Here is a 25,551-nt window from a genome sequence, read left to right as displayed (position 1 = left end):
GTTTATGATCTCTTCTTAAAATCTCTATGCCTTTATCATTCTTCCAATTCCACTAATCACTCAGAATTCTGATTTCCTTTCATCAAAAATTGCCTTTCTGCAATCTAACTTTCCAAGCAGTGAGGTAATTTTCATTGATGATTTTGATGCTCACAACCCAGTTGTCTCAGTTCTCTAGTTGCATGAACCTAGCCAGTTCAGATGCCAAGAATTTTGCTATTACTAATGAATTATTATTATTCACTCGTGTATTAAGAATTTGCAAATAAAGGAACCACTAAGTGGCAGTGATCACAGTGTACTGATGTGGGATTTACTTAAAGATATAATTACCATCAGAGGTAAAGGAAAGGGTTTTTGCTTCCGTAAAGGTGAGTACGGTGGTCTCAGACAGTTTTTAAATTCTGTACAGTGGGATCAACTGACGATGTTACCAACAGTAAATTCTAAGTGGGAAGTATTCAAGGAATTAATCGTGGAAGCTACTAAAAGTTTCATACCTATTAAGAAATATTGTTCAAGGTTTAGGACTAAATGGTTATCAAATGAACTAATGAGACTCGTGACAGAGAAGAAAAATGCATGGTATGCATATAAATTATCAAGCGACTGAGAAGCCTATAGCAGATATAAGCTAGTCTGTAATCAGTTTACAAAGGAGGTTAGGCAGGCAAAGGCAGATTATGAGAAATCTTTGGCAAAGAATGCTAAGAAAAAAACAGCAGGGATTTCTTTACTTATATAAACTCTAAAAGGAAGGGGATGAATCTGATTGGGCTACTTGATATCGATGGTTCGACTGTTGATGATCCTGCTCACAGAGCAAACAAACTGAATGAGTATTTTGCATCTACATTCACACGTGAGGAGTTAAGGTTTGGAAATGGCAGAAGGTTATCAAATTATAGCAGGGTGCGTAATGATTTTGTAATAACTGAGAGCAGAGTGGAGGAGTAATTGTTGAAGTTAAACATAAGAAAGGCACCTGGGATGGATGGGATCTATCCAGTTATATTAAAGGAGGCGACAAAGCAACTAAGCAAACCCTTAGCCATAATTATGAGAGCATCCTTGGACTCAGGGGAGTTCCCCACGGACTGGAGGTGTGCAAATGTATCCCCAATTCACAAAGGGGGATCGAAGGGTGACACGAGTAATTACAGACCAGTTAATTTAACTTCTGTTCTGGGTAAAATAATGGAGTCACTGGCATTATGGAGTCCAGTTCCTCCTTAAATAAATTTAAGGAGGAACTGGACAGGCATTTTGAGGGAATGGTGTGATTTTTTTTTTTTTTTTTTTGCTGCATAAGCTCATACACTTGCTTTCTTGCATCACATGCCACTACTACTACCTCACACAGTTTGTTTATTTCTCTGCAAGAACACAAGACAATTCGCCCAACACCCTTGATATATATATTTTTTTACTACTAAGAACCTTTCTAAGTGCATGGTCAATATTAGTGGTCCTCTACACATTTCAGATCACAACTTTGTGATGGTTCCTTCCACAGTGGAGCCCCTCTCTCATGGCCATTCACAGTTTCATCATTTGGCATTACAGGAGTGCAAAATGGGATGACATTCTTGATTCCTATTCTTGTTTTCCTTTGTATGGTAATGTTTTTAATCTTCTGATCCCAGTACTTACCCAGATCATGTCAATGAAATCTTTATTCCACATTCCACCATAAAACATCCTTTATCTAAACTTTGATTTTTCCAATAAATGCACTAAGGCTGTTTAAGGTAAAAACGTGCATATTGCAGTTGGCTTCCATCCAAATCTTCAGCTTCATTTTTTTGTCCAAACTAAAGCTCACAACAGTTTTAAAACAGTTATTAAGCAATCCAAATTGATTTTGATCAGGCTAATAGTAGAAAACTTGCTTCTTGTACAATGCAGTATGACCATTCTGGTCTCTTGCCAAAGCTATTGGGCACAACATCTCTCTATCTATTAAAAATTGTTAATAACACCTCTCTTAGATTTTAATACCTCTGTTGATTTTAACACCTCTGTTAAAACCTTATGGTTTTGTTTACTTTCTCTGCTAAGATAAAGCTAACTTACTAGCATCCTACTTTTCTTCTTCTCTGGTATTGATGATTTTGGTAAACCTCCTCCTCCTGCCATACCCAGTATACTCCATGCAGTGAATGCTGTGGTCTTCCAACAGAAGGCTGTTAGAAGAATTCTAACGTCCTTCTGTTGGAAGACCAGTCTTAATGGCAAGAAAGCTCCAAGTCTTTTTGACATTTCTCCATTTGTTCTCGAAACCTCTGCTTAAAGCTTTCTCCTTTTATGTGTCACCATTTTACACTTTCTTTTTCCACTGGTATTTTTCCTTCTGCTTGGCAATTTGCCTCATATTCAGCCAGTTTCTAATAAGAGTGACCAATTCCTCCCTTCTAATTATCCCCAATTGTACTTACCTCTATTGTTTCCAAAGTAATGGAAAAATTCATCAACAACTAACTCTTAAACTATCTAGAAACCTTCCAGCTGATTAATGATTGTTAATATGGATTCTTTCATTGTCGGTCCAATGGTAATGTATTGACTTATGATACTCATCTTTGGACACATTCAGTGGAAAAATTTGGAGAAACTCAAGTTGTTCTTGAATTTCTAAGTATATTTATGGTGTTTGGCATAAAGTTTTCTAAACAAGCTCCCATCTTATGGTCTACTGACTGTTTTTTTTATAGGTATCCAGTTTCTCTCTGACCATTTCTGCAGGCTTTGTCTTCTGACTTCCTCACTAATGCTGGTATTCTCCATGGTCCAGTTCTTTTTCCCACTCTTTTCTTTTTGTATCTTAATGATTTTCTTCCACTGACTGGAAATTCTATCAATGGTTTTGCTGATAATTGCACACTGCATATTACCTTCCAGTTTGGGAAAATTGTTCTGCACAAAGAGACTTGACTTCTTGAATATCCACTGCAAATTCCTTAAATGCAATCTCCAAGTAATTCTCTAATAGGGCAAAGAAAACTTAGTTAACTTAAATTCTTCTAAAACTGATCCTGTCTTATTTTTTTGCAGAAAAAGAATCTACTGCTCCTATGCTCATTTGATGACACTCAAATTTCTAGGCAAGATCACACGTTTCTATTTGGGATTACCCTAACTTCTAATCTCTCTCTCTCTCTCTCTCTCTCTCTCTCTCTCTCTTCCCCCCCCCCCCTTTGGCATAAGCACACCACAAATGTTGCTTTCTCTGTGTCAAAAAAACTGGGTTTTCTTTTTTGCTGTTGGCTTTATTTTTGTTTTAAACAACTACTCACTTTGTGCAAATCCCAAGTCCACCTTACTATGTAATATTGCTCCCACACTGGGGTGGTGCCCCCAAAGTCCCTCAAGTTAATCATTCGAAAGAGGACAATTAGGTTAATTAATGACTCATCTGTCACAAAGTCTTGTTCAAACCAGTCCAAACATGTGCTACAAGCAGCCAGTATCCATTCACTGTCCAGCTCCAAACTCACAACCTGTAACTGGTATGACCAGTTACAGGTTAACAGCCTGGTTGAAAAAGCCATTTTGTTTAGTTTTCAGATCTTGACTTGGTAAGTAGTAGTGGCATGTGATGCAAGAAAGCAAGTGTATGAGCTTATGCAGCATCAGCCAAAAAAAAAAAAAAATCGCACCATTCCCTCCAAATGTTTGTCAAACTTTTTCTCTTTATTTATTTTTTCTACTACTGCTTTTTTGGAAAAACCCTCCTTCACATGTATTTCTTGACAATTACAACCTACAGAAATTCAAGTTTTATATTAACTATTATCTTCTGTCTGCTTGGCCTTCAATCAATGCTCTAAGTGGTAGGTGGTAGATGACTCTCATCAACTGGTGCAATACCACCACTTTGCTTATTGGAGGCTTGAAGTGGTGGAACCCATGTTTAGTCTCTAGAGCTAAGTTCCAGTCAACCCTTCTCTATCTCTTCCATCATGCGGTATGATTGATGACTTTTGAGGTTATGACGAACATTGTGGCGAGATCCAATATTCCTTAAATTTCGAGGGTACAGCTCTAAAACGGTAGTTAGTTAGTACACTAGTTAGTACACCGGACCGAACCTATTGGTAACTCTCTAGGAGGCTTCCGGATCAGCTAGTGTATAATCTTGCTACCTCCACTCTGCCAGATGGTGACTGGAGGGAGTCTGAGTAGTGTGTGTGTGTGCGGGAAGCATTGTCGAGGTCATGTTATGTAAGGGATCTGGGTATATTCTTACATGTGTACGCCATATCCAAAAATTTCATTACTTCATACAGCGTGTCCCACCCACTTTTTCTTACTATTGAATACACCATGAATTTTCAAACTAATAGAGCAAGCTTATCTGCGAAAAGATCTAAACCTCCCAAGCACTTCCTAATTCATTTCACAAATATACGTGGTCTCAATTCTAATCTCAACGATGTCCATTTCCACATGCAGTCTGCCAAACCCCATGTACTTTTTCTGACAGAATCTCAGTTATTGGTTGATTCAAATACTGCTCATCTCAGTTGCCCAAATTATTCGCTGTATAATTCCTTTCGCCTCGAAGGTGGTACTTGTGCATATGTCCGTTCTGATATTCCCTGTCAGAGAAATGGCAATTTGGAATCTCCTCTCTTTGATCTTATCTGGCTTAAAATCTCTCTACCTCATTGTGTCAAATTCATCTGTTGTCTCTACCGTTCTCCCAACTCCACTGATCACTTGAGCTCTTTGACTTCCTCTCTTTGCAACTTGATTTTCTCCAACTTTCCTAACAATGAGGTAATTTTCCTTGGTGATTTTAATGTTCACAGCTCCAGCTGGCTTCCGTTTTCTAGTCATACCGACCCAGCTGGTCGAGATGCTGAGGCTTTTGCAATTACTAATGACCTTGCACAGATTGTTCATTTACCTACAAGAATACCGAACAATCCTAATCATACAGCTAATACGCTTAATCTTTTTCTCACAAACAACACTTCTAAGTACACGGTCGATGTGAGAGGTCCTTTAGGCACTTCAGATCACAACTTGGTTATTGTCTCTTCTCCAATGGAACCTTTATCTCATGGCTATTCCAAACCTCGTGTTGTTTGGCATTACAAGAATGCAAAATGGGATGACCTGTGAGACTTCTTTTCTTCTTTTCCTTGGTTGGATTACTGTTTCAAAACTTCTGATGTCAACGTTTGTTCAGATCGTGTCGGAATGGAATCCTTTATCCCACACTCCACTTTAAAATCTCGTCCTTTAAATAAACCTTGGTTTTCCAATAAATGTGCTAAAGCTGTTCAAGAGAAGAATGTTGCATATTGTAATTGGCTTTTTTCTAATTCTCCAGTTTCATTTTCTGCCTACACCAAAGCTCGCAACAATTGTAAAGCAGTTATTAATCAGTCTAAACTAGAGTTTGAACAGGCTAAGAGTAGAAAACTTGCTTCTTGCCCTAATGGTAGCGGAGCATTCTGGTCTCTTGCCAAAGCTATTGGCCGCAACTTTTGCCCATCTCTGCTCCCACCTCTGTCCAACCAAGATGGTTCTGTTGTCACTTTAGCCAAGGATAAAGCTTGGCTGACCTGCTAGCATCCCATTTTTCTTCCAACTCATGTATTAATGATCTTAGTAAAACACCTCCCACTATTCCCAACACGCTCCATTCAATGCCTCCTGTGGTATTCCGTCAAAAGGATGTCAGAAGGATTTTGATGAATCTTGATGCCAAGAAAGCTCCATGTCCCGATGCTTTTTCTCCACTTGTTCTCAAAATCTGTGCTCCTGAACTTACTCCTATTCTTTGCCGCCTTTTGTCACTTTCTTATTCCAAAGGTGTTTTTCTTCTGCTTGGAAATTTGCTCATATACAGCCAGTTCCTAAAAAGGGTGACAAATCCCTCCCATCCAATTATCGTCCCATTGCAATTACTTCTACTCTTTCTAAAGTAATGGAGAAATCAATTAACCGACAACTCTTAAACTACCTAGAAACCTTCAGTCTGATCAACGATCGCCAGTATGGATTCAGTCAGTATCGATACACTGGTATTATTCTGGCTTATGTTACCCATTTATGGACTAATTCAATGGAAAGGTTCGGTGAAACACAAGTAGTTGCTCTTGATATCTCAAAGGCTTTCAATTGTGTTTGGCGTAAAGGTCTTCTAAACAAGCTTCCATGTTACGGTTTGCCAACTGTTTTTAGTAATTGATTATCCAGTTTTCTCTCTGATCGCTCACTGATGGTGATGGTAGATGGCTCTCTGTCTTCTAACTTCTCCACTAATGCCGGTGTCCCCCATGGTTCAGTTCTTTCTCCCACTCTTTTCCTTTTGTATATTAATGACCTTCTTCCATTGACTGGAAATCCTATCCATAGTTTTGCCGATGATAGCACATTGCATTCCACTTTCCATTTTGAGAAACCTTGTCCTGCTCAATCAGCTTCAACTTCTCGAAAATCTGCTACCAATTCCTTAAATGCGGATCTTCAGGTAATTCTCCAGTGGGGCAAAGACAACTTAGTTGATTTCAACCCTTTTAAAACTCAGTCTTGTCTTATATCTCGCAAAAAGGATTCTTCTGCTCCTATGCTTATCTTTAGTGACACTCCGATTTCTAGGCAAAATGATATATCTCTTTTGCGGATTACCCTGACTTCTAATCTCTCTTGGCACAAGCACATTACAAATATTGCTTCCTCTGCATCTAAAAAACTTGGTTTTTTTCTTTCGCTCTCGGCGTTACTTTTCTTCCAAACAACTGCTCACTCTGTATAAATCGCAAATCTGCCCTGCCATGGAATATTGTTCCCACATCTGGGGTGGTGCCCCCAAAACCTCTCTCAGCCTTCTTGATTCCATTCAGAAGAGGGCAGTTAGGTTAATTAATGATTCATCTCTAACAGAGTCTCTCCACTCACTGTCTCATAGATGCACTGTTTCTGCTGCATGCCTCTTCTACAGATACTTCCATGGGCACTGTTCTTCTGAATTGGCTTCTATAATTCCCGCTCTCTCTTTCAAAACAGTCCGAACACGTGCCGCCACCGGCCAACATCCATTTACTGTCCAACTTCAAACCCACAGAAGCAACTTTTCATCTTCCTCGTTTATTCATTCAACTGCCGTTTTCTGGAACAACCTTCTTTCATAAGTATTTCCTGAAAATTACAGTCTACAGAAGTTCAAGTCCAATGTCAACAAATATATTCTTTCATCTTCTCAATCTCCAACCCAAGCACGGTACTAAGTACTATAGGTTCTAATACCTCTCGTGTTTGGGGTTTACATAAAAAAAAAAAAAAAAAAAAAGTACTGTAAGTTCATCTATCACCTTTTGTGCTTGGGGGTTTCATTAAAAAATAAAAAAAAAAAGCAAGTAGAAAGTAGACCTTCATTCCCCTCCCCCCTTAAAGGCCTTTTTGTCTAGTTGGTTACAGAGGAAGTTCATTCATATTTATTACAGATTGATTTATCTTTTGCCTGTTTCTTCACCACAAATTTATTTATTTTAATTTTTTTCCTCTTTTCCATCCATGGTTTTCCAATTCTAGCATTCTCTTTAGGTGGTACTTGCTTTTCAGTTTCTTTAATTTTATTTATTTCTTTTCTCTCAACATATTTTTCTCCAAAGAATTTTGTTTCAACATTCTGATTGCAGTGTCCATTAAGAGGAGCTGCATGTGAAGGTATATATATCCCAGAGGTTGTGTGTTATTTGAGACCCTTCAGAGAATTTGCACTCTTCATCTACTTAGTTCATACTGTGAAACTACCAGTACCTTTCAACAAATATGTTTTCTTTGATTTTTCCATCGAAAAGTTCAGAAATCTCTGTTATTTAGTGTGCAAACAGAAAAAATGAAGAATCAAGTTAAATATATTCTCAATAATTATATGCACATGTTGAAAAACATGAATTTTAAATTAGCTACATGTGTTGTGCCCAATCATTGAAGCATGTGCTCTTTATGTTTTGTGGCAGCACATCCTAGTGATACTTTTCTAGCTTTGTGTCATGGAAGAATCTGGTGTGGCATGCAATTGTTGAAGCACATGTGTTTTTCAATTGAAATTTTGCTTGCTTGTCACTCATATTAATAAGGGATCTAATGTTTAAACTCCCAAATATGAGAGTTTATTTTCAAAAAGTGATTAAAGATTAAGTAATTAAGTTTTTAACATAAAAAAAAATGGATTTTTCTCACTTTTGTTCATAATAGCTTGAAAATAAAGATGGCATTAAAAAAGTGAACTATTTTGAATTATTTCTTGTCAGTTTTTAAGTTATAAAAGGGGTAACTTCTTACCCCATTTAACTAAGTGCATATTTGATACCTCAAAATATACTGGTATGACCAGTTACAGGTTGAAACAGCCTGGTTGAAAGAGCCATTTTGTTTAGTTTTCAGATCTTGACTTGGTAAGTAATAGTGGCATGTGATGCAAGAAAGCAAGTGTATGAGCTTATGCAGCATCAGCCAAAAAAAAAAAAAAAATCGCACCATTCCCTCCAAATGCCTGTCCAGTTCCTCCTTAAATTTATTTAACCTATCAACTTCCACAACGACAGATGGAAGTTTGTTCCAGCAATTAACCACCCGCTGGCTAAAGGCAAATTTTGGCACATCTATTCTACATCTGTCTTTTCTTAATTTGAATTTATGCCCCCTTAGGTTTGTAATCTGAACAAGTGGAAGGATCCCATCAGAATTCAGCATGCTCAACCCATTCAAGGCCTTATACACCTCAATCAGATCACCGCACAGATGCCTAGTCTCCAGCCACTGCAATTTGCAGAACTTAAACCTCTCTTGATAAGAGGATCCCTTCATTCCCCTTACCAATCTTGTTGCCCTTCTCTGTACACGCTCAAGCAAATCTACATCCTTCCTAAAATGAGGCCTCCAGACCTGTACGCAGTACTCAAGGCATGGCCTAACCATTGCCTTATACAGAGGGACAATCACCTCCTTTTCCCTGCTAGCAAAATTCCTATATATATCAATGACCTGCCCTGGCAGCCTGTCTGCATTTCTCAGAAAACTTCATACCTGACTGCACAATTACTCCCAGGTCTTTTTCATTTTCTACCACCTTAAGTGCAGTACCACACAGTTGGTACGTTTCTCTGGGGTTACTTCTACCCACATGCAGTACTTTGCATTTGTCAAGGTTAAACTTCAGTTGCCACTTCTTAGCCCATATGCCCAAATTATCTAGATCCTGTTGCAGTAGCACACTGCCATTACTGTCATTAACAACCCTGCCAGCCTTTGTATCATCTGCAAACCTTAACACTAAACCTGATATACCTTCATCAATATCATTGATAAATATACAAAACAACAGAAGACCCAACACCGAACCCTGTGGGACTCCACTAATAACATTAGTCCACAAAGAGCAGCACCCATTGATTACCACCCTCTGTCTTCTCCCACTCAACCATCCTTTTATCCATTGTAGCAACTTACCCTTAATAACCATTCTGCTCCAATTTGTACAATAGTCTTCCATGTGCAACAGTGTCAAAAGCTTTCCTGAAACCCAAATATATGATATCAAAATTATTTTTTGCATCCAGTTCCTTTGTAACCACATCATTATATCCTATCAAATTTGTCAGACAAGACTTCCCTTAACAAACCCATGCTGTGTCTGAATTATTGCTGCAGTCTTGTCTAGATAATCCTGCAATGAATCTTTAACCAGTGAGTCCATTATTTTATCCGGAACAGGAGTTAAACTAACTGGTCTGTAATTACTGTAACCCTTTGATCCGCCTTTGTGAATTGGGGATACATTTGCACATCTCCAGTTTGTGGGGACCACCCCTGAGTCCAAGAATGCTCTCATAATTATGGCTAAGGGTTTGCTTAGTTGCTTTGCCGCCTCCTTTAATATAACTTGATAGATCCCATCCACCACAGGTGCCTTTCTTATGTTTAACTTCAACAATTTCTCCTCCACTTTGCTCTCAGTTATTACAAAATCATTAAGCACCCTGCTACAATTTGATAACCTTCTGCCATTTTCAAACCTTAATAACTCCTCATGTGTGAATGTAGATGCAAAATACTCATTCAGTTTGTTTGCTATCTGAGCAGGATCATCAACAGTCAAACCATCGATATCAAGTGGACCTATCAGATTCATCCCCTTCCTTTTGGAGTTTATATAAGTAAAGAAATCCTTGCTGAAGTACTTGCAATCCAGCTGCTCAGCTCAAGACCAGGGTAGTGTTTTGGTCATTGAAATGCTATGTTGTTCATTGAAGGCTTGTGCTTCCTGTTGAGATGAGGCTTTGGCAGATGAATTATTTGATTCTATTTCTGTTCTGTATTTTAGCGAAAGATAATTCAAATTCAGAAGAATTTGAATTATCTGTCACTATAATACAGAGTAGTACTCTTCCAAATTGGAATTATCCAAGATGTGTTTTAATTAGGCTAAAGTCATAGGTAAAACAGTCGTAGGTGTAACAGACAACTAAATAACTATCAAGATAACTTTGTTTTGTGTGTTTAATAATGGCAAAATATATTAATGTATTAATAAAAATAATAATTTATAATATTGTTAAGACTGCTCAAAAAGTAATGTCAACATGGCTGTTAAAAAAAAAAAATAATAAAAAAAAATAAACAGAAAATTTTCAACCTGTTGTATGACTCAATCATCCCAAACATTCCTGATATTTGATTTTTTTCAGTAGCTTAATTTTTGGAGAAGAATGGCAAGAGAGCAGTTAACTGCTTGCTTCTAGTGTCTTGCGTTGTGTGAAAACAAGACCTCCTCATCCCTGAAAAGACTTTCATCTTGTTAAACAAATCAGAGTCAGGGTCAAACAAATCAGGTTTGGGATATCTGCTCCCAGATATCCTATTGCCACTGCTGCAGTAATGCTTTCACAGCACTGGCCACAAGACTCCTTGCATTGGTGCTGTCTCTAGGAAGTGATAGCGTTTTTGTCTTTTTTTTTTTTTTTTTGCTGAGTTCAAATGCTTATCCAGGAATGAATGGTAAAATATGGTCTTAAACTGCTGCTATAAAATTGTTGTGTCTCCTTTTATATTGTAACCTGTGTGATTCTTGCTCAGAAGTGCATATACACAGTAGTTTTGTTTCTACTTTGAACAGCCCTTATAATAGTCATTTTAAACATTTCTTCATTCTATATCACAAAAAAATTAACCCAGGTATTTCTTTATTTTGACATTATATTCCACCATATTATTTTAGATATTAGTACAGCTAGGCCTCGCATAATGTGAGTTCGATTAACGCGATATTCAGTTAATGCTATTTGAAAAATGATACCACTTTTCACTTTACACGTTGCAAATTTCCAGTTAACTCGATCTTTTTTTTTTTATGCGATAGTTGAAAAAGATTTGAATCATGCGTTAAGCTTACTGCGAGTCGTACGCTCAATAAACAAACGTTTGCCTGCTGCCTGCCTTGGTGTGTTCCATCAACCATTGGAAGAAGACGTGTTTGTCTCCTGCTAATAAAGTCACTGCAGACTTGCATTTAAAAATTCAAATTTAGAAATTCAAATTTTTAAATGAGCCAGATGAAAATGTTACCGCGAAGGAGATAACGGTAAAAGAATTAGACGAAATCTTTCATATTGCATAGAACCTCAAACAAAAGGTTTAATGTTCTCTGCGATATTTATTTCCCCAGGGCCCAGAGAAGATTGTTGTTGGCTATCGGAAATTGATTGATGAAAAGAGAAAGTCAACACTGTTCAAATATGTATTTCCGCAACAGTAATTTCTTCATTGTGTATTTTATGTCAGAGGTTCCCAAAGTTTCTCGGTTCACAGCGCCTTTAATGTCTCAGTAATTTTTTCAAGGCTCACCCAGACCAAAAGAAATACCTAACAGTTTCGTTTAGTAGTTAGGTCCAAACAACTTAATAAGAAATGCTGAAACTGTGAACTACCTCGAGCTAGTAGTTCGCGTGGTGTCCGACAGATTTCCGCTGTTTCCCTCGAAAATTTAAAATATTCCGCGGCGCACAGTTTAAGAACCGCTGTTTTATGCAATAAACATTTAATTCCATAATTATTTTCATTATCTTTTACATTATATACAGTTAAAAAGTTATTTAAAAGGTATTTTTAAAATTCTTTATGGACATTCCAGAAGGTCAAGGACCAATTATAATTTTTCCTATTGGTTATGATATTCGATTAATGCGTTTCCATTTTGCGCGATGCGCTCGTGGGACGAATTAATTGCGTTAATCGAGGCCCGCCTGTATAACTAAGATTTAGAACTATAAAATATGCTAACTGCTAAATTAGTTTTTTTTTTTTTTTTCTTAAAGAAAATAAAGGTAAAAAAAATTAAAATACTTTACTGATTCCTAACCCTGTAATTTATCTTTTTTAAAACAACAAGGTAAATTATCAGGTTAATTATTTGAGCAGTTTATGTTGTAAGTTGTCTCATTGATACAATTTTTTTTTTTTTTCCAGATGATCATACAAGGGTAGTTCTAAAGCCTATTCCAGGCCAGAAGCGGTTGCATGATTATATTAATGCAAATTACATAGATGTAAGTGATAATGGTACTAACAAGAAAATTATTTAAATTAACTGTCATGATTTCAACAAATTGTCTTTATAAAGGAGGAGTTTAATTAATTGGGACATTTTAAGAAATGAGATGATAATAATAAAAAAAAAAGTGTAAATTTTATGAAAAAAGGTTTGAAACTGATATTGAAATTCATAATTCCATGATGTTAAAGGAAAGGAGAAGCATTCTTCCTGCATTAAAGTCAGTTCATTCTTCTGGCATAGACTATATAGTAAGTGTGAAATTGGATTACAGAAGTTTTGCAGACATTAACCTGGTGGTGGTAGTGGTACCCAAAATGTAGCAAAAATGGTGGCAGGTCACCAGACAGGTGCTCAACTTTCTTTTTAATTTTTGGAAAATTTTATGGGCTTTTTGAATTCCTGCTTAAACAAACAGTGCCAATATTTCATCTTTTCTTAATTGATTTCTGTACTTATTGTATGAATTTTATTAAGTTTTAATAAAAAATTAAAAATTTTAAAACATGCTAAGTGTTTTAACTTTTATTTTCAAAAAACAAAAAAAATATTAATTCTGTTGAAACTTGCAACCCCCCCCCATTTTAGACAAACTAAAGCATGTGTCTTATTCTTTTCCATTTTCCAATTTAAAAGACTGTTTAGTGTACAAAATTTATTAAAAAATAAACATATATTTCTACTTATTATGTTTATAATTTTTATTAAAAATTAAAAAAAAAAATATATATATATATATTTGATGTTATTATTTATTATGTACCAAATTTTCACATATGGCAAATTGTCATGCACTGAGTTGTCATACAGTAGATTTTCTTCCACCCAATTAGCATGATCCCTCATCAAGCTGTGATCTGAGGTGCCTATAGTACCACTAACATTGACTATGTACTGTAAAGAGTTATTTGTGAAAAAAATCGAGTGTTGGGTGTGTGATTAGGATTGTATGGTGTTCTGATAGGTAAGCAAATAAGCTGTGTACAATTATTAGTAATTGCAAAAGTCTGAGCATTTTGACCAGCTAGAGTTGTTAAAATTAAAATCACCAAGGAAAATTACCTCACTATTAGGACAGTTTGACTGGATATACGAGGGGGTTCCGAAAAGTAAGGTAACACTTTTTTTTTCTTAATAATGGTGAAAGGGAATGAGATGAAACACGGTGGACAAATATACCTGTTAATAATATTCAAAAAGACCCCCAGTGCAGTGTTGCGCTACTGTCGCCTCACAGCAGATTCCAGTTGCAAAATGGCGGCTACCATGCGAGTGTGGTTCCAAAACAGGTGTTTGAGAGGTTATTCACTTTTTGCAAGCAAAAGGGTCTTCACCAGGTGAAATTCACAGTGAACTGTTTGCTGTGTATGGCAAAAAGGTGATGACAAAGAAGCAGTGTATTTTTGGTGCAATGAATTTAAAGCGGGCTGTGTTGACGTTGATCAACATTGGGCAGGCAGGCCTTCATTGAATAAGACAGAAGACAACATTTTGCACATTAAGTTCATTTTTCTTGAAAACAGGCGAGTGAAACTGCTTGGAATTGCACAAATAGTGAACACGAGTAAGTCGACTGTTCACAATGTCCTTGGCTTTTGAAAGGTGTGCTGCTGCTGGGAGCCCCGACAATTGTCATAGGACAAAGCAAAACACATGGGGATGTGTTTGGAGAACCTGTTGCAATACAGCGACAAAGGAGAGGATTTACTCACGCGCATAGGCACAGCAGATGAAATGTGGGTTCATCACTTTACCCCGGAGAGCAAACAAGACTCCATGACCTGAAAACATGCACAATCACCTGTGAGCAAAAAATTCAAAACTGTTCCCAGTGTCCAAAAAGTCATGGCCACAGTGTTCTGGGATCGCCAAGGCATTCTGTTGGTGGATTTCTTGCCGAAGGAGGAACAATCGATGCACAGCTTTACTGTGCAACATTGGAAAAACTGAAAGCCAACATTCGACGCAAATGAGCAGGACTCCTGACAAGCGGCATTATTTTGTTGCACGACAACGCAACTCCACACACCACTTGTGAGTGGTTGCGCCGTAATCGTTGGGAAACTCTGTCACATCCCCGTACAGTCCAGACTTAGTGCCTTCAGACTTCCATTTGTTCAGTCTTCTGAAAAAACACCTTTCAGGAAAGCATTTCACCACGAATGAGAAAGTTCATCAGGTGGTGTGATGTTGGTTATTGTGTGTGGGCATGGACATCTACAGTACTGGTATTGATAAATTGATCCATCATTGGGAAAAGTGCATCGATAAAACTGGAGACTTTGTGGAGAAGTAGTGCATGTTCACTTATTTCTTGGTGTGTAATTTCAACTTCATATTATTAAACATCATCGAGAGAGAAAATGTGTTACCTTACTTTTCAGAAATCCCTCGTAGTAAAGTTTCAAAGAAAGGAAGTTGAAGAATTCCAAGTGATTAGTGGAGTTAGGATAAACATTAGAGGCAACAGATGAACTTGATAGAATGGGGCAGAGAGATTTTAAGCCAATGAAAATCAAAAAGAGGAGCTTCCAAATTAGGAAGCTTCTGGCAAGTAACGCCAGAGTGGACATATGCACGAGTGCCACCTTTGAAGTGAAAGAAATTGTAGAGTGAATAATTAAGGAAACTGAGTTGAGTAATGGTTGAAACAACCAATAATAATTGTGATTCTATCAGAAAAAATAAGTAGATATTGGCAGACTAAGCAAAATTGGACATCATTGAAATTGGAACTATGACTGTGTATATTTTGAAATGAATGAGGAAGTTTTTGAGATCTTGTTGCAGATAAGTTTCTTTCTATTAGGTTTACTATTCATGATGTATTCATGAGTAGTCAAAGTAGAGGGACATGTATGAATTAATGAAATTTTTGGATATGACTTACACATAGCAAGAATATACCTAGCTTTTTGACATAATGTGGCCTTAATAACGCCACCTATATCCACGCTACTTAGACTCCTTCCAGTCATTAGCTGTCAGAGCAGAGGCAGCAAGATCATACACTACGTTTTCCTCAATTTATGCAAATGGCTCTAAATCAAATTCAAATGTTGGAGTAGCTGCATGTTTTCAAATACCATTATTTCAGCAACCCTTCCATCCGAATTCAGTAATTCAACTATATGCAATCAAACTAGCTTCAGAAAATCTCTATTCTGATTGTTCCTTAAAATCTGTTATTTACACTGATTCCCTCAGCTCAATCGTGGTGTTATGCAATTCCTCAAATAAAGTTCACCCTGTTCTAGATGAAATCAGAAGCTTTTTACTACAAATTAAAGAACATCACCAGATGGTCACTTTTTGTTGGATTCCAGCACATTCCAGTATTTTAGGCAATGAACTGACCGATAAAGCTGCAAAAAATTCACCCACCTTAGATTTAACCAATATCCCTGTTCCAGCATCAGATTATGCACTAACCATTCATGCTGCTTGCTTATCAGAATGGACAGCACTCTGGCACTCTCAGACTAATAATGAACTCTTTCAGTTTAAACAAGATCCGAAAATTTGGCACTCCAGTGTCCATACATCAAGACGAGAAGTAGTAGTCCTTTCAAGGGCAAGAATAGGTAATACCCATCTGACCCATTTTCATTTACTCACAGGAGATGATCCACCACAGTGTCCACATTGTTCTAACAATTTGACTGTTAAACATATTCTCATTGATTGTCCCTACTATAAACAAGACAGAACTTCAACCTTGTTGTCACTGGTTAATCTTCGTAAATCAGTAGCCCTTGAAAATCTCATTGGAGATAAGGAAAATATTTCTAAATTTTTTTAACTTCCTCAGGCAAACTGGGCTTTTTAATAATTTCTGATTTCAGAATTTCTTCTGACTTTACAGAAATTTCTCATCTCTAAGTATAATAAGTGAATAGGTACATTATAGCCATAGCAGCTTGTGTGGCATTAAACCTCCATAACAACAAGAATTATGAGGAATTGTGGTAGATGTGATTTCTTTCGCTGGCAATTCTTTACTTTATATTTAATTTTATTTGACTTTATTCTATCTTCGTTTATTATTAGTTATAATTTTTATAACCCTTTTACCACATCCCACAAGCTACCCGAATTTGAGGGATGATTTTGATTTTCATGCTTTTCATTAACTTTTATTTCAACATCATTGTTCTTTATGTTTCCAGTCTTCAACCAATGGATCTATAATGATTTTAAAATTTTTAAAATACTATGAATTCACGTTAAAAACAATTTAATACTAACTTTCAAATCCAACATGATATGGAGGGGCGTGGCACAGTGACTAGCAATGTTTACTGAAGTTTGTCTGACATGTGACTGAACGGTGTGATACGTATTGGCACATTCGCACCCAATCCTCCCCCCCCACTAACGTCTTGTTGCACGTGTTTGCTATGTAAGGGCACTTGGCACAAATCACAACTAAATATAAATTTTGAAATGAACTATATAAATTAATGTTTATATTATATTATTAAAACTGTTTTGTAGTTTATAAAAATATACCTATGTAAATCTAAGCAGACACCATTACAGAATTTTTAGTGCAAACCCCCAGAGGTTCCGGTTGGGAATGGCTGCTTTAGACCACTGTGGGTACTTGTATCCACAGTGGTCATTAATAACTTGTAATTCACTAGTGATGTAAATGTAGATTCCTGCTTATCCACATGTTGCTGTGGATAAGCAGGAAGAAATAAATTTCTTCTTATTTGTCCTTACAAATAAAATACATTTTTGTAAGGATACGTAAGAAGTATCATATTCTTTCAAAAATATACATTTTTTATAAGGATATGATATAAATTATGATATATTGTAAATTTAAGGTTGATAGTTTTAAAGTGTGCATTACATACTTTGTGGCGCCTCTGTAGCCGGGTGAGCAGGAGCTGCAGTGCATAGAGCAGCAACGCTTCTTGATTAGACCGGGGTTTGAGCCCATGACCACCAAATATGGAGGATGCAGAAAGGTCAGGGAATGACCACCGCTATCCTGGAGCAATATGGCCTTAGTTGCTAATGCTCCTAAAAACCAAATAACTAACAATCAAACAAACATACTTTGTATAGTAAACTTGTATATAAATTTTTTAATAATTTGTCTTTCTTTCTTAAACCTTAAGTTAAAAATTTAAGGTTTAAGAAAGAAATTTTTAATTTATTGTTTAAGAAATCTTTTATTTTTTAATGATTTCTGCATTTAGGAAATGAAGTTGTGGTGATTTTCCACAAAATTTTTCTCTCTAAATAACCACTCTCGTATCACATGGGTTTTTTAAAATTAGTTTATTTAGCCTTATTGACTAAATGTACTATACAGTTAGATAATGTTTGGGAATCTTGTGTGAACCCATCATCAGACCATACTGTACTGAAGAACAAAAAAAAAAAAAAAAAAAAAAATTTACAATTAATTGACAGCCTCTTGTCTTAACAGGTAAGTCAGTATCTTATTTACTTTTACTTTATTTTTACCTTTGTTTATGATCATGATTATGCATAAATGAATTAATTGTAACTGTTTGTTTTTCTGTCATTTAGTACTGTCAAAGTTGCCTCCGTAGCCAGGTGGGAAGGAGCAGCAGTGTGTAGCACACGCTTCTTGATTAGACCGGGGTTCGAGCCTGTCACCACCAAATACGGAGGATGCGGAAAGGTCAGGGAATGGCCACTGCATATTCCTGGAGCAATATGGTCTTAGTTGCTAATGCTCCTAAAAACCAAATAACAAACAGTACTGTCAAGTATGGCCTGATGATGGGTTCTGGCAAGGTTCCTGAAATGTTACCTAATTGTATAATACATTTAGGCAATAAGGTTGTTGTTGTTGTTATTTAGGAGCATTAGCTACTAAGGCCATATTGCTCTGGGGATATGTGGTGGTCATTCCCTGACCTTTCTGCATCCGTATTTGGTGGTCACGGGCTCGAACTCTGGTCTAATCAAGAAGCATGTGCTACGCACTGCCGCTCCTGCCCACCTGGCTATGGAGGCACCAGTCAATAAGGCTAAATAAACTATCTTTAAAACACCACATGGTATAAGAGTGATATAAGAGTCGTTATTTAGAAATAACAATTTCTACATTATTAACGTGTGAGAGGAGATAGTTATATTCACTTTGTATTGTTCCTAAATACATTCATCCTCTTACAGGGATACAATAAACCTGGGGCATATATAGGCACTCAGGGACCACTGCCCTCAACATTCGATGATTATTGGCGTATGATTTGGGAACAAAGGGTGCACATCATTGTCATGATAACTAATCTTGTTGAACGAGGGCGAGTAAGTATCTTGAAAATTTGTGTAGAAACTTCTGTTTTCTGGGAATTGGTTTATATTTAAATTATTTTGCTAGAGTACAAATGAAAAATTTAAAACTTTTCTATGCTAAAATAACTTTTTTTTTTTTTTTTTAAGAAAGTTTTCGAGTTAAACAGAAATTCAGTGATTTAAGCATTGAATATGTAAATGAGGTTATAAGTGTGATGGTATAATTTTCAGATGAATTATTTTATATTTTTAAGTATACAGCATAAAACCTTGTCAGTATTATGTCAGCTAATGTAAAGCTCTTATAAATTCAAATTCACTTCCACTTTCTTTGTGCAAAAGGTAGGCATTTTCATTGTATGAAGTTTGCATATAATGTAATTCAAAGAACATTTTTATTCCGTAGTATTAGATTGTCAACCTATACTGATGTTTAATTCAAGGTTAGCTCCCCTTTATGAAAGAAAAGATAACTAATGGGGCCTGCTTTCCAGTTCTTTCAGCAAGTTGAATAGTTGATCTCCATATCATGTTTCAAGATATGGAGATCAAAATAAAAATATCCTTTTCAGGATATCCTAGGATACCCTCTCCCCCATTCTGCCCACTCACATGTATTTTAAATTTTGATTTAATCAGACTGTAAATAAAATAATTCTAAATGAATGGGAAATCAATCCAGTTGATATCCGTTCTTGTTTCTAGATAGTGAATTGAAATAAAAATGCCTCTGTCAGCATATACTTCATGTGTACTATTAATTTGTTTTGGATCAAATTGTAAGTACTAGTGATGGGCATAATTGAGAGGTTTATCATCAGTTATTTTGATGATAGCAAATCACTCGATTATATCATTTAATTATATCATTTGAATGATATAATCAAATTATTATCATATAATTGAATTATTCAGCATGTGTAATTGGCCAATTTGCATAAAGTACTGGCTTCTAAATGACAAAATTTTTACTTGAAAGCAGTCTAGTTTAGAATAAGAATTGTGTTATTCCATTTACATCACAACTGTTTTTTTGACCTCATTGCCACTCAGGGTTGTCTGCTGTTATGTCCAATACTTATGATTTAAAAAAGGCTTGCAAGATATTTTGTATAAAATGTATTATAGTAATGTATTAGTATGTTTTATACATATTGTTGGTCGTTGGATTTTGTGAGCTGTACAAAGAGTATAAATTTGTGGGTTATTTGTGGTATAGATTATCTCAATACACCTGAAAATGCTGTGGGCAATAAAATTTAAGCAGTGGGAAAGTCAGACATAGTATTCCCAAAACTCATAAAAGTTAAATATGTAATGCCTTCTTACCATTTATATGCAATATCCCTTTGAACCATTGTCAGTTTTGGTGTGAATCACTCTAAACTATTGGCTGGAATGCTTATACAGCCATCTGTATATTTTGATTTTACACATAGGGGAAAAAAAAAAAAAAAAAACCTGGAAGATAACATTTATTTTCTTTTAGTTAATTTACATAATCATCACCAGAAATATTTGTTAATAGAATCCTTTAATGCTTGTAATGTCAAATCTAATGTCACACAGCACAACAGCAAATAAAATTATGCATCAAACTGATGAATTATAGCCACTCTTGCTTATGATAAAATCATCCAGAAAAGTGGCTGATTGACAGGCACTTTCAAACTAGCAGATATGGGTTGCAGGAAAGTTTCCTGTCAATGTATATAAATGACAATTGCAAGCAAGAGTTGAAAGCAAGCAAGAATTGCCAAGGAAATACATATTGCTTGTTTTCATCCATGTGATTCCATAATTTTCAGTAACATTTTTGTCTATCTCAAACTCCTCAGATCCTAAATGGCTGTTCAGAGTTTGAGCAAAAAAATTTATTTTATTTGGTGCATGACAGAGTGCCTCACCTGTGATGGGTGATGAAAGAAAGATAAAACTGTGAGTAGTCAGAGCAACTGACCAAATAAGAAAATTAGTGAATTGCATAGCCATGTACTATGAAGTTTTATTGTACAGTGAAAGGAGCCTGAACATAACATTTTTTTTGCCAACTAATGAACTCTCTTAATTATATCACATTATTGTAGAACAGCCTGCATAAGTTTAATAAATTAAAAGATTTTACTTTTGTAACTGTATTCCTGATTTTTCAATTATGTATTGTTAGAATTTTTAATTTTCTTATGATACACTATAAGTCCTGAAAGTTTAATTCTTAAAAGAGGAAAAATGCTTTAGCTTTTGTTTACTTTGCAGATTATATATATATATATATATATTATATGAAGCAATGCTATTTGTTGGTTTTTATAAACAGTTTCTCTTTTATTTCTTAAGATAATGACAATTTAAAAGTAACCATTTCTTTTGCAGTGTGTTCTTTCTAGTTTGTGTGCTAAGTGTTAAGGTTTATTTATATTGTGATTACCTATAGACCTATGCAGTCTTCCTTTTATGACCAAATGTTTGCCTTTTTTAAATATTGAAAACCTTTAAAATTGCTTAATTAAAGTATTGTGTATCTTACTCTGATGTTTAAAATTTTTTTAGTGATAATTACTTATTTGTATCTATGTATCTCCTGCCAAAAGAGGGGCACTATTTTGTGGACTTGCGTTCATTAATTTCATGCTCTAGTTGTCCTTAAAATCCTTTAAGTCCCAAAATAAATACTACCATAGCATGTTATAAATGTAGCTGTTTAAGGCATGGTATTTACTTATGTTGCAGGCTCATAGTTCTGTACAGTAAGTTTCCTCTCCAAAATGGTCCAACAAACTACTTCTTTCTGTACAAATTACTTTATGCTAGGCAGTATGTTTTGTTTATAGGTATATTGTTTTCACTTAGCTAACTTAATTTCTTTTATAAAGGATTCAGCAAATCACAAACTTTTGATATTTCTTAGTTACTGTGAATAAATATGTAACTTTTTTTTGCATATTTTATATTTATATGCACAGAATGCAAAGAATTCTTAGTGTATTATTAATGCATTTGTTAAGTTTTGTTATATTCCATTAATTTGATGCTGGGAATAACAGAGAACGATGAATGTCATTGAGCCATAATGGCACTAATATACAATTTTTTTATAAGGTGTCCTGTAAAATGGAAGGGTTCTACAGGCAACCCCCATATAACACAGTACTTCTACAACACGGTTTCACTCTAACACAATTGATAAATTGCGGGAATCCTTGCGAAACACGGTACAACAAACTTTCACTCTAACATGGTTTGAGAATTGCTGGAAATCTCGCATTACACAGTATTTTTGAGCTTTTGTACTGGGGAAACCCTGCTATTATCAGATGAAATTTTCAATGTTTCCATTCCTTTTTGTGAATCCCTGCTATTGACTAGTTAGTCATTATCACCTTCCTGGTATTTTTCTAAAGCACATTTCTGGAGGTCACGACCATAAAACAATAAAAACAATTTGCAGTTTCTGGCTTATTGGTCTTTTTTGTTAGTGTAGTCAATTAGAAATGAGTAGTAAACTCGATCTTCTTGCATTTGCTATAGTACCAATGGCTAGAATTCTGTGGGTTTTCACGCTATTGGTGAGATGTGTTTCCCCTTTACTGAAATCTTCAATCGTATAAAAAACAAATTTTCAGAAAATCATTATTCCGTATCATATTTATTGCAACTTGTGCATGCCGTGTTCTTTGTTATTAATTGCTTATCATTTTTACTGTTTTAAATTTTACAACAAAAAAAGTCAGTGAACAGAAATATCAATTAGTATGTACATATTACAGTACGTATTAATTAAGCTATGTATGTAAGTGTAAATTTATTTGTATTTTGCTAACTGGAAAATATTCTTCTGATTTTCACATATCATTTAAAGTGGGGGTCCACTGTATTTTGTTGGGAGATCCCTGGGTTAGGTTCTGTGCTATTGAACTTGTGCTTGTTTGAGACCAGAAAAAATAATTGTGACTTTGAAGAGTGCAGTTCGTGACTTTTAAAGAGAGCGGAAGGTACAGGAAATATAGATGCTGCAGAAGAGATTGTGCTTAGCAGTGATGAAGAGGAAGAAAATTAAATGAATGTACATTATCTCACATATAAGTATCACAATTTGTAAGGTAAGACATTCGTTCAGTTATTACTATTTAAGTTATTACTGTTATAAAAATAAAGTTAAAATGTTAAGTTATTACTACTATAAAAATTAAGTTTCTGATAGTTATGAAAAAAAAGGGCATATTTTTGTTAGCTTTTGGAGCGTTCCCCCCCCCCCCACCTTTTGTACTTGTTCTTAGTCCAGTATAACACACTTTCGCATTACATGAGATTTTGTAGGAACCAATATATCGTGCTATACAAGGGTTAGCTGTATATACAATTTTGTGCATAAATAAATGAACAGCACCAAAACTTGAAAAGGTTAATTTATAGTATTACTAAATGCGAAGGGATAATTTTAGTTTCAAAATAAAATTGATTATTTCAATTAAGAAGTAAATAAATGCACATGGTTGCTGAAAGCTTTTATTGGTCAGTTTCCAAAGTACTACTTTTGGGATATATAGTGTGAATGAAACAATATATGAATTAGAAATCTGTATTTTTGAATTATTTCAAGATCTGCATAAAAGACAACTGTATAGAATTAAATGATACAACCAAATTTCTTGCATGGAAAAAAAAAAAAAAAAAAAATATATATATATATATATATATATATATATATATATATATATATATATATATTAATAACTACACCAATTATTTTCAAGAATCACTGTGTGTATATGCATCATTGACTCTACTACATGAGCTTTAATTCATTTGAACTGCATGTTGTAATAAGTATAAATGGGCCTGTTGTACTGGGATCCATGGTACAATGAAATAAGGTAAGTGTAAATCCAGTAAATATCTTTAATTATGAATACTTTGGAGCTTTCGAGACAATCGTGTCTCTTCTTCTTCAACAGAGTTTAAACTTAACGGATACAGTTATGCGTGCAGTGAGGCGTGTGAAGGCACATTATTCAGTCATTAAACTGGCGTTTATTGTTTCTGCAGGGACATGCGCAGTGCTTCTCCAGCACTTGTCGAGGTATAAAACGGTTGTCTCCAAGATGGGGGTGCAGTCTCATGCCCTTGCAGCGGTTCATGGCTCTCGAATTGCTCAATTTGAGAGCCATGAACCACTGCAAGGGCATGAGATTGCACCCAATCTTGGAGACAACCGTTTTATACCTCGACAAGTGCTGGAGAAGCACTGCGCATGTCCCTGCAGAAACAATAAACGCCAGTTTAATGACTGAATAATGTGCCTTCACACGCCTCACTGCACGCATAACTGTATCCGTTAAGTTTAAACTCTGTTGAAGAAGAAGAGACACGATTGTCTCGAAAGCTCCAAAGTATTCATAATTAAAGATATTTACTGGATTTACACTTATCTTATTTCATTGCATGTTCTAATGTTTGTTATTTCAATTGACATGTGGGTCTCCATATAACAAGCTGTAAGGTTCACTGACCATGGTGATTGCTAATTATGTCATAAGAAATGAATGGTGGGTTAATTGAACAATGGCCTGAAAATATTTTTCCAAAATTGGAACCAGGCAATGTAGTAGTGATGGACAATGCACCTTACCACAGCATTAAACTCAGTAATTTTCCAATAAACTCGTAGATCAAGCAAGCCATTGTTAAACTTAGACCATTTTTTCCATTTAACCCCCCCCAGTCAGCATTTGCATCCTACTTTGCAACAAACACAGTCACATGGAACTTGACAGGTTCTCAACTTTGTTGTTTTTTTCTGAAAAAAGTTTTTGACTTTTTTAAATTCTGCTTGTAGTAGTATACTAGTACTTTGTCTTTTCTTAAAGAATTGCAGTACTTATTGTATGTAATGCTTTAATTTTAATGAAAAATTTTTTTAAATATTTAAAAAATGCTGTGTTTTTGCACATTATTAACAAAAAAAAAAAAAAACAAAAAAAAAAAACAGTACTAATTTGCTGAAAATGAAAACACAAAGTTAGTCATAAAATATAAACATGAAATTTATAGTCACTTCCATTTTTCAGTTCAGAGACTGTTAAGAGTACAAAATTTAAAATTTACATATGCACACATATTAAAGTATTTTGTCAAATAAATAAAGGATTAAACAGATGAATCATAATTGCACATTTTACAATTAAAGTGCAGTTAAACATGAAACAAAGAGGGATTATGCTCTGTGTCAGATCCCTCCATCAAACAACACTTAAGAGCAAAGTAAGATGCTGAAAATGAAACTAGCAAAACGTTTCACTTCCTAAACATCTCAAATAAAAGTTTGACTATATTTCAGGTCCCACACTATGGGAGCCATGTTACATGTTCTTGCAGCTAGAAAACTTTAAACTGCAGTGAATATTGCAATGGTTTTAGTACTCTATATATGCAACAATAGCACAATCTCCTATACCATGGGTTGTTTGGTTATTCCACTATTCTGAAACAAGTGAAATCACTGAAATCAAAACAAATCTGAAAATGTGATTTGTAACAAAATAAAAAAAATAATAATAAATATAAAAGCAAGCATTTTTTATAGTGGGGATGAAAAATGACACAAAGCTTAATGTAATGGAAATTGCTAGTGTAACAGAGTACTCAGTGAAGAAAATGTAACAGATGAAATAATTTTAAAAAAATGTTTCTTT

General features: G+C 35.2%; 1 protein-coding gene across 1 annotated transcript in view; it reads left to right on the top strand.

The window, feature by feature from the left end:
• The window catches only part of LOC150090130 (putative receptor-type tyrosine-protein phosphatase mosPTP-1), a 529,269-nt gene that overhangs the window by 369,715 nt on the left and 134,003 nt on the right, over positions 1 to 25,551 (top strand). Inside the window, exons 15-16 of the mRNA XM_090390174.1 lie at positions 12,487 to 12,566; positions 18,737 to 18,871. Coding sequence (XP_090246300.1) covers positions 12,487 to 12,566; positions 18,737 to 18,871 — 215 coding nt within the window. The remainder of the gene's footprint in view (positions 1 to 12,486; positions 12,567 to 18,736; positions 18,872 to 25,551) is intronic.

Source organism: Mastigoproctus giganteus, chromosome 2 (assembly GCF_048544385.1).
Source record: "Mastigoproctus giganteus isolate SK-2022 chromosome 2, ASM4854438v1, whole genome shotgun sequence".
Lineage (NCBI taxonomy): Eukaryota > Metazoa > Arthropoda > Arachnida > Uropygi > Thelyphonidae > Mastigoproctus > Mastigoproctus giganteus.
Note: the sequence above shows the minus strand (reverse complement) of the source record. Positions and strands in the feature narration are given on the sequence as shown.